The sequence below is a fragment of the Actinia tenebrosa genome, unplaced genomic scaffold, assembly GCF_029948245.1.
Source record: "Actinia tenebrosa isolate PJP-AT-01 unplaced genomic scaffold, QUT_ActTen_1.0 PGA_scaffold2__45_contigs__length_23673736, whole genome shotgun sequence".
NCBI lineage: Eukaryota > Metazoa > Cnidaria > Anthozoa > Actiniaria > Actiniidae > Actinia > Actinia tenebrosa.
Window position 1 is genome coordinate 13,403,226 of NW_028292579.1, and position 17,284 is coordinate 13,420,509.

At 38.5% G+C, this 17,284-nt stretch overlaps 3 protein-coding genes across 3 annotated transcripts in view; 2 read left to right on the forward strand and 1 right to left on the reverse strand.

The window, feature by feature from the left end:
- The first annotated feature begins 876 nt into the window (after nucleotides 1–876).
- Nucleotides 877–3,958, forward strand: LOC116302635 (visual pigment-like receptor peropsin). Its single transcript, XM_031711972.2, has 2 exons — nucleotides 877–1,746; nucleotides 2,968–3,958. Exons 1-2 carry the CDS (start codon nucleotides 1,367–1,369, stop codon nucleotides 3,833–3,835), a joined length of 1,248 nt encoding a protein of 415 aa, XP_031567832.1. The 5' UTR covers nucleotides 877–1,366; the 3' UTR covers nucleotides 3,836–3,958.
- Nucleotides 3,959–4,222: 264 nt separating this feature from the next.
- On the reverse strand, nucleotides 4,223–15,774 carry LOC116302632 (uncharacterized). Its single transcript, XM_031711970.2, has 3 exons — nucleotides 15,246–15,774; nucleotides 5,838–14,650; nucleotides 4,223–5,215 (listed from the first exon to the last, which is right to left on the reverse strand). The coding sequence occupies exons 1-3, from the start codon at nucleotides 15,393–15,395 to the stop codon at nucleotides 5,008–5,010; spliced, it is 9,171 nt and encodes a 3,056-aa protein (XP_031567830.2). The 5' UTR covers nucleotides 15,396–15,774; the 3' UTR covers nucleotides 4,223–5,007.
- Nucleotides 15,775–17,034: 1,260 nt separating this feature from the next.
- Nucleotides 17,035–17,284, forward strand: part of LOC116302633 (origin recognition complex subunit 3) — a 35,007-nt gene continuing 34,757 nt past the window's right edge. The window contains exons 1-2 of the mRNA XM_031711971.1: nucleotides 17,035–17,073; nucleotides 17,168–17,234. Coding sequence (XP_031567831.1) covers nucleotides 17,041–17,073; nucleotides 17,168–17,234 — 100 coding nt within the window. The 5' untranslated portion in view covers nucleotides 17,035–17,040. The remainder of the gene's footprint in view (nucleotides 17,074–17,167; nucleotides 17,235–17,284) is intronic.

Consider the following 17,284-nt stretch of genomic DNA (forward strand, 5'->3'; position numbering starts at 1 on the left):
TTTATTGTAACAACTTTTTACTGCAGTAATTATGTAAGCAAGATATGTTTATTCTTTCGCTTTTCTTAAGGTGCCTGACTACTTTGGTTAATTATAAACAGAAAATTGAAAATCGAAACTTTTTAAACCTAATATTTAATGCTGATTTCAAAAATGCAAAGAAAAATGGGGGTGTCCCGAGCTTGTTTTTGAGATAATCACTCCGGAAAGACATGCGTTTGTAAGATTTTGGAAGAAAAATAGCGAAAATCAAGCGCTGTACAAAAAAGAAATCATCAAAACGAAACTAAGGAAGAAACACGAGTAATTTTCTCCGAACACGTAACTTACACTATATTTATAAAATACTAATAAAAGTTGTCTTAATAAACTATCTTAGACAATGGGAAAACGTTTTTGTTCAGGTTCTACGGTGTGTAAATTATCGTAAAAATTGAGCACAAAATAAACATAAGGATTTTTTACATTGTTCTAATAAACAGAATTGCTTTAAACTTTGGAAAATAATGGGATATTTCCTGTTATTCCGGAAAATAACAAAAAATATATAGAGTCCCGAGCAAAATTTGAGGGTTTTGCCCTCTTGAAGTTCAAAACGTGTATGGTTCTTCAATAAAATCGCGAAGATTATTCAGCGGTTTTTGTGCGCGCGCACATCGTGGGCCGGCTCAAATCGAATGTTGAAAAGTAGTCGGCCACCTTAAACCCTATTAAAATGAACCCTGAATTAAAGCTTGGATAAAGCTTTTGAATTTAGCTGAATTTGAAAATAATGCACTGCCATGGATTTTCTCTAAGATTCACTTTTTTATTGAGCTATAAAGATTGTTCGTTTGAAATGATAGGCAAGTTTCAATTGTTATAGGGAAACAAATATCTATTTATGGACAAACACATGACATTCTTTAATCACGAAGTTTACCTACAATCTGACCTACGAGATGAATTTGTGTTTTGAAAATGAAGAGCCAATTGAAGGCGAAATGAAGCGCCAAATTATTGTCCAAAACTAATTATGACTAATCTGACCACGGAGATTTTATTGTGAGGCAGCTGCAACTATTACATTGACTGAAATTGCAACAAGCCACTGCATATCTCATAGGAAGTTCCCTGATTTTATTTTCATAAAAGACATTGCTGCACTAATTCGATAAGGACCAAGGCTGGTTTCTCGTTTGTCTCTTCAGTTCATCCAATGAAATACATTCATGAACTCAAGAAAATCCTGAAAAACTTGTTTACATCGAAGAAAGGAGAGATATTTACAGTACTGTAGATCATTTTCACGAGTATTAATCTTCTTCTCTGAATCGTTCAAGCACTTGGATTCAATAGTCTTTTGGTGGTTCTTAATCTTATTTCTATGGCTGCCACAAGTGAAAATACATCTTTGACAAATCAAAGCTCAAGTAAATTCCAAGTAGCGACAAGCGAGTTACAAAAGGGCGTCCATTCGAGTATATTGTCATTAGTTTTGCTGCTGATCATTATTGGTAACACTCTGGTACTTTTGGTTCTTTATCGTCAGCGTAAACAACTCAATCTTCGAGTGACCAACATGTTTTTAGCCAACCTTGCTGTGGTAGATTTATCAGTTGGTCTTCTCATACTGCCGTTTTCTATTTGTACTGTCATCAATGGAGGCTGGGTTTTTGGCGAGCCTTTATGCCAATTGAATGGTTTTATCAACATGACTTCCGGCGGTACTTCAATCTTGACTATGGCAGCTATAAGCATTGACAGGTAAAATTTCATCAGTGAGAGGAGTATCAGGGATCGAAAACATAGCATAAAATACTGGATCTATGAGCGATAAAGTACAATCTATCTACTAAACTGATCTAGGCTGGTAATATTTTATTCTTGGGGAACAGGGATCCAGGGCTGTCAACCCCCGAGATATTCAAATCTGGAGAATTGATAGGGAAGGGACATGACGTCACAGCGCGTCAAAAAGTGCGCGAATTGGCGTCTTTCGCTTTGTAATATTTGATGTGATTGGTTTATTTCTGACCAATTAGATTATCACTTATATTACAATGGCCTGCTTGCAAGAACAGTTTATGAGGAACGTTTTGATTTTGTTAGCGATGTAAAATAACACAAATAACATGAAATAATTGGAATTTTATGGTTGTGAAAGTCTAGTCTTACAAGACAAGAAATGGCCAGCTTCGGGGATTATCCGGGAGATTTGATACTCTAATCTGGAGACCGGGAGACAAGGTCCAAAATCTGGAGACTCCCGGTTTATCCGGGAGAGTTGACAGCCCTGGGGATCAGAGATATGCCATTTAACATGCTGTTAAACTGAAAGGCTTTTCAGAAGCCCATATATATATATAACTTATTTTGATTGGTTGTTGTTGTTGTTGTTTTGTTTTGTTTTGTTTTTTGTTTTTTTTTTTTGTTTTTGTTTTTGTTTTTTTTTAGTACATTTAATTATTTCCTTAAGGCTTACTTTGATAAAAAGTAAAAGAAAATTTTTACTAGAAAATCGTTAATTCGGTGGAAAAAGATAAGCAGCAGATGCATTTTCGATATGTTTTGTGTAGTTAAGAAAATGGTAATCTAAAAAGGAATGTCGAGCAATAATCTTGGTACTAAATGATAATCAAACACTTTGAAACAGTCCTCTTATGAAAAGATTAACTTTCGCAACCGAGAAACTTTCTGGGCGACTTTCTACTTTTATAGCTAGAATCGATATCCTTTATAATTAGAAGTGCTATACGTACGATATTTAGGATGCCAATACTCTGTTTGTCACTTACGGTTTACTAAATAAGACGGCCCCTTCTTGGCGGAAGCATTCTAGTCGTGACATAGAAAAAATGCGTCATTTTGTTAAATTCTAGAGACAAAAAGAAAAGATCAGTTGCAAAAAGGTTGTATGTAGGAGTTGTCTGGTGACATGAGACATCATGTCATTTCCAACTAATTCGTTTGGTTTTTGTTATTCAGATACCTTGCCATCGTATCACGTACGGGAAGGAAGCTGCAAGTCAAGCAGGCCTTGGTTCTCTTGGGTGTGGTCTGGTTTTGGGGAGTTCTGACTGGTATTCTACCGGTTCTAGGTTGGAATCATTACCAATACGGCTCTTATGGAGCGGTCTGTAAAATGTCCTTTGACCACGACAAGGGGTATTTGCTGTTTGCAGCCATCGTGTGTTTTGTGGTCCCGTTGATCATCATGGTCTACTGTTATTTGCGAGTATTTCTTAAAGTGCGCAGCCATAGAAAACTAATGCAGCAATGGCGATCACCGAACCATATCAACAATAAAGAAAACAAAAGCATTAAAAGCGAGACGCGCACTGCTAAGATCGTCGTTACTGTTCTTTTCGTGTTCGCTGGTGCATGGACACCGTTTGTAATAGTCCATCTGTTACAGCTTGTCATCAATCTCCCCTCTAGTTTACTATCTATCTCAACCCTTATTGCTGGTATGCATTCATTCTGTAATCCTATTATATACACTGCCATGAACCGAAAGTTTAGAGCAGATTTGTTTAATTTACTCCCGTTTTTACGAAGGGTTGCTCAATGTTACTCGCTATGTTGTTGCTGTTGCCGAAGGCCTAACAAAGTCAACGGCTTTGTGATGGAAGCCAGTAGGAGTGGGATAGATGGGAGGTCACCGTTGACTGATCCAGTAGCGGGGGAATTAATGAATTTTCATCAACTACAAATATTTACTACAACAGGAGAGGGGAGAAAAGAAAATTTGCTGGGGGTGAAACTGGGTAAAAATACGGAAACTAGGGCTCATTCTTTTAATAGTGTTCAGACCTTGGAAGCAAGCGATGCAGACCTCTATCGTGTTATGTGAAAAATATATTTGAAATGTGAAATGTATATCAAAGAAAAATCATGAATTCCGAGGGAAACCGAATAATCAATATGAAGAATATTAAGATTAATGTATAAGTCGTGTTATGAGAGTATATGTGACTTGGATTTGTCAACAATAAAATATGTTCAAATGCTTTGAGTATATAAAGCACTCAACAACGACTACAAACAAACAACAACTATAACAAACACTTACGACAAACAACAACAAAGAAAAAGAAGATAAATATTAAGAAAAAAAGAAGATGAAGGCACAAACGAAATTAATATTAGAGGAAAAGGAAGAAAGGAATAAAGGAAAATGAGTACTAATCTGTTATAACGTTATGATAAGCATACTGAGCAGCTCAATACACATGCAAACTATCGTTTTCCATAACTTTTATTACTTACAATAATAGATTCCAAGCAAGTATATGAGCGGTAAGCTTTTCATAAATTATCAAAACTAAAAAGAACAACAATGTGACCAACACTATAAGCGTCATACGTACGTAATACAAGATAGATAAGGCATCTAACTCAATGTTAAAACTATTTCTTTATATAACCTTTTCAAGTAAATAATTTGACTTTGTCCATTTTTTAAATATCTATTTACAACAGGGTTCTTTTATTACATTGTTATCGTTACGCTGGAGTGAAATACCATTTTTTTCCTCGAAAGACTTACCCGGGGGTCCAGAGGGTACTTATTCCTCCGCTGCGGCCTTAGTTTACTTTTAACGAGAAGTCTAAAGCGAAATCTGAGAACTCTGGGACCCAGGGTATGAAACCCTTTGCAATTTCTGTTATACATAAGAGAATCAAGGACGGTCGCGATATATATGCTGTCAGTAATAGCGGAGTGAAAATCTTAATAACAATTCAAAGCCTGACAAACTGAGTGGTAGGCTCATGCGTGATGATGAAGGGGTAAATAAGATACTAAACTGATGACTAAGAGAATTTGTAAGGATCCATGATGTCCTTATAAATTTCTGAAATAAATAGCTTTCAGCTCGCCATGAAATCAGTTTTTTCGAGAATTTCGTAATCTGCGTGACGCATTTGCGGCACAAAAGGCAATGGGTGTTAAAACCATCAGAATTTTTGTTGTGGTATTGTGATATCATAATAATAAACTTGGAAGAAACTAGTATGACGTCATCACAGAATAGAAGTTTTTTCCCAGGCTGGTCTTCCATCCACTTGTTGGGCATCGTACCCTGAAGGTCTGGATGCGTCGACTGGAGTCGCAGTGACTTCCACTTCTGGTGGATAACTTGCTCTGTATTGACGTCTGACGTATTGGCTTTCCCGGTACAGAGTTCTTGTTGTGTCTCCATTCAGCGAGTCCGTGCTGCCATCAAAGGGTCTGATGTTATAAGTAAGAGTTAATTACCGAGAACGGAGGCAATAAGCCATATACATCCCGAGTGCCGCAGGCCCGAGGGATGTATAGGCTTATTGCCGACGTTCGAGGTAATTAAGTATTTTATTTATCAATTGAGAAGGTTTTCTTTCAAAGGTTGCTCATTATAAATGCGAACGGTCTATTAACCGGGTTAATAACTATATATTGACCTCGCATTTATAACGAGGGTTATAACAAAAATAAAGCCTTGTGAATAACAAAGAAAACCGTGTCAATTGAGAAATAAAACAGAATAAACCTTAATTCAGTTTTCTGCATATTTAACGTTGTTAAAGCAGCTTACCATTAATTACAGGTCGCTGCACGGAAATGATTAAAATAAGCGCAAAAATGCCGTAAAGCTGTCAGTTACATGCCTGCCATCAAGAAAGCCTAGCCCTGGTGCTGTAACACCGGCTCATTTCTTTTTTTGAAATTCGCCCCAATCCCAAACCTTTGCATGAATCAAAGTAACGAATAGTCCTGCAGTGATGGTTTTGGCTGTCCTGCGTGATAATATTCCAAACTCAATAGGGCCCTTGCGCATTGACACCCCTACCCCATTATATTATTTTCGACTTACCTTGGTGACAAAGACTCCCTACTAGTTCCCCCATAGGGTAGTCTTGTAGGGCTTGTCAATGCTTCTCTGCTGCTGGACCTTGAGCTTGGTCTAGAGTCAGGACGTCGGCGAACTTCCAAATTTCCTTGTATCATGTTCTTGGGAATCCTTGGCGATTGTGCTTCTTTGATAGTTGTTTGAAATTCCTTGATCTTGGATTCATTTTTCTCATTTGTTTCTTGTGCGAGGTATATTTCTTTCTTAAGCTTTTCAATCTCCTTTTCTAACGCTTCGTTTTTTAGTCGAAGGTTCATGATATCTTGGTCTTTCTCTCCCACAGCTTTGGTTTTAAGCTCTAGCTCAATGGTTGCAGTTCTTAGCTCCTTCTCAAGGCGGATAATCTTTTCCTGCTTCTTGAGGAGGTCTTTGTTGGACTTCTCGAGCTGATCTTGGGTGGTTTGTTTGTCTTTGCAAGCTTTCTGTAAATCAAACTCAAGCCTTGAGACCTTTTCACGTGCAACTTGCATGTTTTTGGTTGCTTGTTCAAGGGCGCCTGAACTTTGTCGGTTAACATTTTCTTGGTCCATTAACTTTTCTTTAACCTTTTGTAGTTCTCTTTGCAGTTCATCACGTTGTTTTTCAAGCATATCTTTTTCTCGTTCGGCTGACTGTTTCTTCTGCTTCAAGGAGTCAAGTTCTTCACGATGGCCTTCCTCGTTTGTAGCCCTATTTGACTTCAGCTTGTAATTTTCAACCTTGCTCTTGTCATTCTCTGTAACCAAAGTCTTGATTTCCTTTTCCTTTTCTTCGATATATCGCTTAACATTTGTACATTCTGTTTCAAGGGTCGTGGTCTTTGTGCGCATCTGTTCCACAATTGATGTTTTTTCAACAGCTTCTCTTCTATAACTCTCACTTTTACTCTGCAGCTCCATAATTCGACGATTAAATTCTTTAGCTTCTTCCTCTTTCTTGGTTCTTTCCATAGAAAGTTTGTCTTGTAAAGCTTCTTTCTCGAGCTTTTCCTCGTTGAACTGTCGTTCCATTTTAGAAAGGTTATCTTTCATTTCTTCAAGTTCTAGTTTCATTTCATTTTTGTCGTGTTCGTCTGTCTTGTTATCTGCTGCTCCCGCTAGCTTTTCGTGTAGAACAGAGAGTTCTTCTTCCATTTGGCTTTGTATGGAACGACTGCTTTCGTAACTAGCTTCAAGCTCTGATATACGCTTTTGATAAACCACTACTTCTTCTTTCAGTTTGGCAGCTTTATATTCCACTGAATGGCAGGTTGACTGAAGAGTTTCAATCCTTTCGCGGTTCGATTTTTGCTCGTGTTCGAAATTGGATAACTTCTTATGAGCTTCCAGGACTTCATTCTGGAGCTCCTTTTCGCGGGTTTGACTTTTCTTGAGCGTTTGCTCCAAACTGGATAACTTTTGCCCTGATACTCCGCCAGGTTTTCTTTTTTCTGACTTCAATATCTCATAATCTGCTTCTAACTGCAGCAACTTCTTTACTGTCTCCTTACTATCTCGTGTAACTTTGTCCTTCTCTTTGACGGCGGATTCCAGCAAGGCTTGCAATTCTACATTTTTTTGTTCAAACATATCTATTTCATTTTTGAGGGTATTGCGTTCAGATGTCAATTCCTTCTTTGCTCGCTCCAAATCTGAGTTTGCTTTCCGTAGCCCGAGTAAACTCTCGCTAAGGCTCGCTTTCTCTTGTTGAAATATTTCATTAGCATTCTTTTGCGCGATGACTTTCCGATTCAGAGTCGACACCTCATCTAAAAGACGGTCTCTTTCTTCCCTCAAGGCATTATTTTCAAAATTGTTATCTGGAAGGGCAGTATCGACTTCGTCCATTCTTTGGACAGTTATCATCTCCTGTGTCATGGAGTTATTCAATGAACGTTGTTCAACAAGCTGTGCTTCGATGATCCCTAATTCAGGTTTCAAGCGGTCGATTTCATCTTGAAGGACGTTACAGTTTGTTTCCAGTTCAGTCACTTGCATCTGCAGTGTTATCTGCTCGTTCTCTGCGTCACGTTTCTCAACCAGCGCCTTCTCCAGATCTTCTTTGGTCTTCAGGAGATCCTTCTTCAAATTTTCATTCTCCGTTTGCATTGATCTGTTGTCTTTCTCTAACTTCTCAATTGCGTATTTCTTTTGAGGGAGGTTTTTGTGGTCATCTTTGGCAGCCTGCTGCTGATCCAGAAGACGGCCCTGAAGTTTAGCGATTTCTTCTTTAAGAGCATCATTTCTTGCTTTCATTTCATCAATGACGCCTCTTCTCTGTGCCTCTTGTTTTAACTGTGCTTGTAGTTCTTCTTCTAGTTGCTCAATCTTTGCTTTAGCTCCATCTAATTCACGCTGTTGCTCCTTTTTCTCCTGCAAAAGTACCTGATACGCCGAGTCTAGATCAGATATCTTTTTCTGTGCCTCCATTAACTCTCTCTCCTTGGTACTAGCGTTCTCCTCTACGTCTGCCAAAGTCCCGACCATCTCTTCGACCTTCTGTTGATATTCATACAGTTCATCATTTAGCCCTTTTACTTTCTTTTGGTAGGCTGTATTGAATGCTTCTGCGCGACTGAATCTGTTCACCGACGCTTCTACTTCCTGCTCCAATGTTGCAACTTTTTTATGCCAGGACAAAAATTCTTCCTTCCCAAATTTGTCCTTTGCCTCTAAGCTTTTTAAGATTTCTTCAAGCTCTGCTATTCTGTTACCCCTGCATTTGCTTTCGTATTGCAGTGACTCTTTCTCCTTATTACTCTCTGCCAATTCTTGTTCAAGTTTACATAATCTTGAACGAACAAGCTCTAATTCATTTTCTGCATCTTCTTTTTCCTGTTTGCAATTCTTCAGATTTGATTCCATCTCAAGAAGCAGTTTTTGATTGGCGGAATCATTCTTAGCTTTTGTCCTTTCGCTTGAATGGTCTGTTTTAACTTCTAGGCGTTTCTTTTGTATATGGCTCAGTTCTGATTGTATCTTTTTCTTTTCTCGTTCTATGGCGTCTAACCTTGCTTTCAGCTCACCATTACTCTTTTTGAGGTCCCCGATGTCACTTTTCAACTTATCTTTCTCTTCTCTCAGAGCTTCATTCTTCGCTTCGAGATGCGCAGCTTTACGACTGGCACTGATGACGTCCATTTGCATCTTGTCCATTTTCTGTACTTGTTGTGGGCTTTTAACCCCAGAAGAAGATGACGACACATTAGCAGCTGAAATTTCCTGTTGTAGCTTTTCGATTTCTCGTTTAGCAGCCATAAGATTGTATTCCAACTCATACATCTTAGCGTCTCGATCTTCTATTGCTTTCTCAAGGCTCGAAATGGTTTGTTCAGCACTTTCGTATTCGTCTTTATAATTCTGCAGTTTTGTTCTTAGTACCCGAATCTCATCTTCAAATGCGCTCTCGCGTGACTTCAGCCATTCGATCTGATTTTCTTTCTCGATCTGGTCTTTTCTTAAAGAGTCCAAGTTGCCTCTCAAGTCCATGTTTTGTTTTTGAATGCCCACATTCTCTTCTTTACTTCTAGCTAGAGCACTTTTCTTTTCTTCGAGTTCTGCTCGAATGTTTGTCTGCTCTCTAAAAACTCGCTGTAACTCTTCCTCTGCATCTGCAATCTTCATTTGCTGTTCAATCAAATCCTTTTGCATTTCTTTATTTTCGAGTTTGCTTGATTGCAGCTTTGATTCGTAATCTGCAAGTTCCCGCTTCATCTCAAAACGGTCGTTGTCGCTCTCATCTCTCTTTCTAATTGCATCATTGATTGAACCATGGATACTGTTCAGCTCTTCTCGAAGGCCCTGCACCTCTCTTTCTAATGCCTTCTTTTCTTTTTGCATCCCCTCTATTAGGCTGTCTTTCCCGCCAACATCTTTTGTGTGCTGCTCCCAAAGGGTCTGATATTCTTGCAGCTTGCGCCTTACTTGAAGCAGCTCTTCCTCACTCCTCGCGAGATTCTTGGAAACGTCTTCAACTTGTTGCTCGCTTTGATTTTTAGATTTCAAGGCGCGTTCTAACTGCAGTTCAAGCTTAGAATCCTTCTCTTCTGCTTCCTTCAAGTCATTTGTCAAGCTTTGAATTTCATTCATAGCGGAATCGTAGCTCTCTTTCAATGGCGTGAGTTCTTTTTGCATAAATGCAAGCTCGTTTTCAAGTTCTTTCTTTTTTTCCTGTAATGTCTCTTCGCTTGATTCCAGCCGCGATAAGTTCACGTAGATTTCCAGAAGTTTTTCTTGCATCCCTTGTTCTCGCTCTTCGCTGATTTTGAATGCTGATTCCATCTCAGCAATTTTACGCTTGGCTAATGACAGCTCTTCTTCAATGAAGTAACGATCATCGCTCGCAATGCTACCCATACTACCCCAGCTACTCTCCAGAATTGATGACTTTTCAGTAGAAACTCTTTCTTCCACTTGTTTCCTCTTGACTGACTTGTTTTGGTCGGCTTCTTTTCTCCTCAAGTTACGTTTTGCGCCTTCTATTTCACTCTCCAGCGCTGCATTGGTTTGTCGAAGGTTTTCGATCTCGATTGTTTTATTTTCTACATTCTTTTTAGCCTTAGCGAGCAAGGCCTTCAACTCGTTTATTTCTTGCTCAAGTTTAGAATTATCGTTTTGTAGCCTGTTAACATTGTCCTTCCAATCTTCCAGTTTGTCATTCAAGACATTGTTCTGTCTTTCACTATCAGCCAACTGTTGCTCCATGTTTGAGATCTTTGATAAAAGAGCTCGCAAATCCTCTTGCGCCCTGTCTCTTTCGTAGCTTGTCTTCTGTACACGAGCCTCGGATTCAGATAAAGCATCTTTGGCTTTCAAAATTTCATCTTGTAATTGAAGCAAATCTTGTTTTCTCTTTTCACCGTCTTCACGACTTTGGACCAGGCTTGTCTTCAAGGAATGATTCTGTTCTTCAAAATACGCCTTCGCAGACTTCAGTTGGTCAGCGATTTCATCCTTTTCTTTCAATTCTTTTTTGATGGCCTCGAGTGTTATTCGGTTTTCTATTGAGTGCTGTTCTAATTTCAGAAACTCCTCCCTGCTTGTGTTATAGCGGTTCTCGCTGTCATCGAGTTGTGTCAACAAGGCAACTCTTTCCTTACATTCATGCTCAAAGCGAACTTCAAGGTCTGACTCTCTCGACTGGGATTTCAAAAGTCCTTCTTTAAGCTCCTTTTTCTCGCTTTCAAATCTTTCTTTTGCAGAAACGAGGTCTTCTATTCTCTTCTTAAGCATTTTGTTCTCGTGTTGATATTCAATATTTTGTTGCTGAGTTTGTTTGTGATCATCTTCAAGCTTGACAATTTTTTTCTTGGCCACTTGTAATTCTTGCTTTAGTTTATCTCCCCCACTCTCTCTAGTTCCACCGTTAGATTGCCCAGTTTCAAAGGCTTGTTCTGGGTCGCATTCACTTATCGTAGCCTCCATTACTTCCAGTTTACTGTTTGTAAAGTTTGCCATAGTGCTCTCCATTTGACCCAACTGGTTGCAAACTTCATCAATTTGAGATGAGAGTTCCTTATTTTTTTCTTCCAGAACTTCGTTGTTCCATTTTAGATTTTCAAGCTCTTTTTTGGTGTTCAAAAAATCCTGTTCCAATGCAAGCTTTCCATTCTTCAGCCATTCTATAGAGTTTTCCTTCTCGGTCAGTTCTCTTTGCTGTGTGTCACATTGCCTGTCTTTCTCACGTAAATCACTTTGGAGATTGATCAACTCTTCTTTCATTTTCCTGTTCTCTCCCTGTAGGTTTGTGCACTCATTCTTGAAGTGCTCCTTGTCCTTAAGAGCATTTACCAACTGGGTTTCGGTAGAGCTGACTTTCAAGAGCAGTCCGCTGATTTCCTGTTCCATGGAGCCTTTGCCATCCCGAATCCTACGAAGCTCCTTCTCTCCTTCTTCGACTTTTATTAGCATGGAAGCTAGCCGCTTCATAAGCTCTTTCTTTTCGGCATCTAGACCTTCAGAACCAACTTTAAAGGTGATAAGATCCTGGTTATTGTTATTCAGATCTCTTCTAAGTGTTTTCAGTTGTTCGTTAAGGTCTTCGATTAGCATGTCTTTTTTACTTATTGTCTTTGTCATGGTCTCGTTCATCTTTCTCGCCTCCAACAACTGGCTTTCTAGATTCATGATCTTTTCTTTGGCATCAATCAATTTTCTGTTGGCCTCATCAAGTTGATCTTTGACTTGAAGCTTGTGTCTTTGGATTGTCTCGATCTGTGATTCAAGCTTAGCTATACGCCCTCGCACGCTGTACAGCTCATCTTCGGCTGCTTCTTTGTTCCTGACAGCGGCATCAACTTCTTCCTCGAAATCAGCCAGTTTTGATTCAATAAACACGATCTTCTGTGTCTTTTCAACATTTTCATTGGTCAGTCTTTCGATTTCAAGTTTCTGAGCGGACAGTCTTTGTTCAGACTCTTCGACTTCAGCCTCTAATTCCTCTTTGTCTTTCTTGGATATATTATACATCGATTCCAGCTCAGCTATTCTTTTACGATAGCTGGAAGCATCACGTTGCAGTTCACTGAGTTTGCCTCTCATTATTTCTAGTTCTCGCCTTGAATTCGTGTCCCCATCTTTCTTGCTTAAATTCTCGACAGAATTCATCCTCTTGATCGCCAAACTATGATTCAACTCTAGCTGTTCACGTTCTCTGTTTGTTGTTTCAAACAAATGGTCCAATCTTGTAATTTCATCGCCTTGTCTTGCGAGTTCTTCCTGAAGATGTCTTTTCTCGTCTTCGTAACTTTCTACAAGGCTTCTCTCGCGAGAAATTTCATTCTTTGAGTTATCGAGGTCCTTAGAAAGCACCATTACTTTGTCTTTTAACTGTTCGATAATGGCGTCCTTTTCGTTTGCTTCTCTCTTGAATTCCTCTAAAATCATTTGAGTTTCCACTAGTTGGGTTTTTATCACGTCTACATTGTCTATGCTGGACCGAGACTCGCCTTCGTAGCTTGCTAAGCGTTCTTCGAGCAGAGCTTTCTCAGTCATCATCTCTCTTAGCTCTTTCTCTTGTCTGTCGAGCTTTTGTTCCAGTCCCATTACCTGCTGTTGGTAATCGTTTTTCGTTTTGTCACACAAAGAATGAGCAGCTTGCAGTTCTGAAATCGTTTTGTGATATCCATGAATCTCACCATTTGCCAAGTCTCTTTCTTCGTTGGCAACTTTGCAGTCAGACTCAACTTCCATCAAAGTTTGTTGAAGTCGGAGCATTTCTTCGTGTAAACTCTTCTTTTCGTCTTCCAAAATTTCTATCTGCGTTTGAAGTTTATTGTTCTCGTCGTAGAATGGATCGAATTTTCCTTCCATTGCTCCAATATTCGCTCTCAAATCGGTAATTGTCTTTTCTTTGGATGCTGCATCTTTTCTGTAACGTTCGAGCGATCGTTTTGCCTCCACTGCCTCATTTTGAGCAACCAAAATCTCCCTCCTTATTTTTGCATTCTTTGCCTTCTCTTCATCCAGCTCAGCTTTAATCATGCTTTTCTGTCTGTTAGAAGTGTTAAGTTGGTTTTCAAGCTTAGCATTTTGTGCATTCAAAGCGGTTACTTTAGTTTCTAATTCTTCTGATTCCTTTTCGAATCGTTGCAAAGAATTTTTCACTTCGTTTAATCTTTTTTCGGCATGTTCAAATCGACTCTTAAAGTCATCTCTCTCATGAGCAAGATTGTTACACTCATCTTCCAATGTCATACAATCCCTTGAAGTAGCATCGAGCCTGTCTTGTAAATCATAAACTTCATCGCACATGTGGCCGTACTGGTTTTCTATCTGGGAGTATTTGTTGCGTAGAGAAAAGATGTTGTTTTCTAGTTCTCCTACTTTCTGTCGAAGACGTGTTGCTTGCTGCTCAGCCTCGTTAGCCCTTTCATTTGCCTTTTCGCAGCTCGATTCAAGTGTGGAAATTTTGATACGTGCAGTAACGATTTCTTTTTCTTGGTCATCTTTGATGGCAGTTAAGTTTGCGCAAGCTTCTTCCATGTCTCTAAGTCTAGCTTCAACGTCTGTTAGGTTCCTCTCCAGTGCATCCTTTTGTTTGCTGCTTATTTCGGTAGAGACTTGTGCTTTGGAAAAGTTTTGCTTCAGTGAATCTATTCGATTTTCTAATTCTTTGTTGACGTTCTCAAATTTCTCAGCTCTTTGGGTTTTGGCTGACAATTCACTTCGAAGAAGGTCTAAATCTTTTTGGTTTTCAAGCATTTCACGTTGTAGAAGATTGTATGATTCTTTGCTTCGTTTTATCTCATCTCTTATGCTCTCAACTTGAACTTTTAAGGCGTTTCGTTGTTTGGTCACATTGTTGACCTGAGCTTCGTATTTTGCCACCTTCAAAGATGTTCCCTTTGTTTCTTTTTGTAATTCTCTCTTTAACTTGTCGTGATCAGCTTGCAAATCGTTAAACTTCGTGAGTTGTGCAAGCAGCTCTTCCTGGATGTCTTCCTTTTCTTTTTGTACAACGTGATAATTAGATTCCCATTCGACAATCTGTTCACGAATGCTGGAAAGTTCCACATCATTGCCTTGCTTTTCCAAAGCAGTTGATACAAATCTTTTACTTGATTCCAATTCTCTCTTCAGACATTCGTTTTCCTTTAATAAACCTTCTTTTTCGCTTCGAAGCTTGTTGATGATATCGGCTTTGGACTGTAAATCTTTTTCTAAAGCCTCTAACTCCCATTCTTTTTCAGCAAGTTTCCTTTGTACACGAGCAAACTCTTCTTGATACTTTTTGGAGTCGGCCCGAGAATCTTTCAGCTGCGAATGAAGCTGAGCTTTCTGACGAAGAAGCGTTTCTACCTGAGCCTGGAGTCTTTCAACCTGTAAAAATTATTAACTTTTAAAAAACCCAGACAAATATGTGTACAAAATCAAACTTGAAATATTTTCTTCTTGATACAGGTAACTGCAGGTACATAACATAAACACAAGGAACTAGGTAACTTTCCGGACAGAATTTAAGCTCATTCCCACTAGGAAATTGGCACTTTATCACTGACACTATATGCACATGAATCTTGTTTAAAAGTGTTAATGAATACTTGGCTGTAATCGAAAGCCGTAAATTGGTTTACACGAGATTATACAACTTTTTCCATATCTGTGTTGAAAGCCTGCCATTTGTAATGGTATTCAGCCTATATGGGCTTGATTTAATTATATTAAGTTTAATGAAAAACGAGACTTTAATTATCAAACTTGATATTTCCTACTGAAGAATATCGCGAGTATATTCATTCAGTGAATCGCTAAGTATTTTCAATTAACTAACAAATCCAAAACACCTTTTATCACCAATACTAACAGCGTCTTTATGTTAATTAGAGTTATCATAGTTGCGAAACTATCACAGTTATAAAACTTCGAGAAATTCTTTTCAAATCTAATAACTGAAAAGATTTCAACCTTGTCTTACCTCAGATTTGTGCTCTCCTTTCACAGATTCCAGCTCAAACTTGAATTTTCTGTATGCCGTTTCCAGATCGTCGAACGTCTCCCTCGCTGTGGCGATTTGTTGTATGGAAACATCATCATCAGTGCTCGAGTTTTGCACGTAAGTATTCATGGTCGAGGAATGTTGTTCCCGGGAGAAACTTCCTCGCTACGAACGAGGTTTAGAAACCTCTACTGACAAGTACTAAACCTCTACAAAGACTATGATTTCCCAGCTGTCGCACACAATTTACAAACTTCACAAGATGTGTGTCTAAGTACTCCAAATCGAATGCTAAGCCAGAAGTCCCCAGAGGCTAGCCGCAAAAGCCTTCGGGCTATCTTTGTTGTGACAGCATTGGCCAATTACAGTGAAGTAATCAATAAACTATGCGCTGAAAACTGTTAGTTCGTTATTTTTGTTTTCCGCTTTGAACCAATGCGATTCGAAAAAAGTTATTATCAGACCGGCAGTACGTCTTGGCGTGGCTGGCATCACAACTCCAAACCAACAGACTTAGAGCCTTCTCGAAACTAGCAGACAAATACGGCAGACCAAAAGCATTTTTGACAGTTTACTTAAAATTCACGAGCTCATGTTAAGGAAACAATATAGTTATTCAAATAAAAATCCAATCAAAATTCCATTCTTTTGTTCATTAAGAGGATGCATTCTTTGATTTGAGAGAATAGTAGAATACCGTCAGGTTACTTTGATGTTATAATGCTGATTTGTTTGGACTAAATTAACAGATACGTATTGCTGGTCACCAATTATGAAATAAAAATTGATAATTATAACCACGTTGAAAAAAACTCAGTAAACATGGCATATCTGGTTTTTCATAAATATTTCTGAAAATGATGCCAAATTATTTTTGTCTCACATATCTTAAGCTCGTGTAAAAAGCTCTTTTGGGGCGAAATAGTTTTCAAATTTTGATAAAATTTATTATTAATTTTTTAAACAAGGCTAAGTTAGAAACCCTTGATATCTAAGATCTCTAGATAAGAGTGATTTGTTCAAAATGTTTTAATAGGTGGGATGAGAATAGGCTTGCACTTGGAAATTTTGTGCAGCTTCATTATGTCATAGTTTTTTCTAGAAAACCACGACGCTACGAAACAACATGTAGTACGAAAATCACGCAACAACACATCAACCTGGGTAAAGGCTGCGTCATTTAACCTGCATTACATTACTAACGATTTCCACTGTTTTGATGCGAAAGAGAATCATGAGTAAAACGAAGACATATTCTGAGTCATAATTGTTTAAGGTCTACTGAAATGTTTGAGAAGAGTATATTCAGTAGCAGCATTTGCAGCTTGGCAAAAAAAAAAAAAAAAAAAAAAAAAACACAAAAAAACTATTATACCATAGAGAGGGCTCCCCCTCTATTAAGTATGAGTATACGTGTAAAATATTTTTCTTTTCCAAGAAAGCGATGCAGTGAAAGCAACCCAGAAAGCCGCTGTGACACTGTGATAAAAATTTTTGTGACTTTTTATCCATTCCTTCTATCCTCATCGTTTTATATTTGTATTCCTTTCCTTCCTTTCCTATTTTCTTCTATTTTCTTCCATTTTGAAAATAGACTATTCTCCCTATGATTTGCAATTTTTTTTACCGGAATTATTTTTCGTTTGCTTGTTGTGCAGTTGCTATTAAAGATCTTCCTGGGTAGAGGTCAGAGTTTGCAGCGTCCCGAAAAAGGACTGGTATTAAAACTATGGCGCGAAATTTCTAAAACCACGTGAGAGAAAAGGAATCCAAGATGGCGGAAGAGACAACATCTTCAGTGTCAAAAGTAAAGCCCAAAAAACTCTAAAATTACACAATATTTTGCGACCTGTTTTATTGCTCTAGTTTATCTTGGATTTAATAGGTTCTCTTCGTTTCAGGGGTGCTTTTTATTTAAGAAAAATGTCACGGGCTCTCCTCGAAAAAGACGATACGGGAATGCCATAGGTGAGATTAAAGTTCGAAATTTCTGAAAATGTATATCTTAAGTCGTAGAA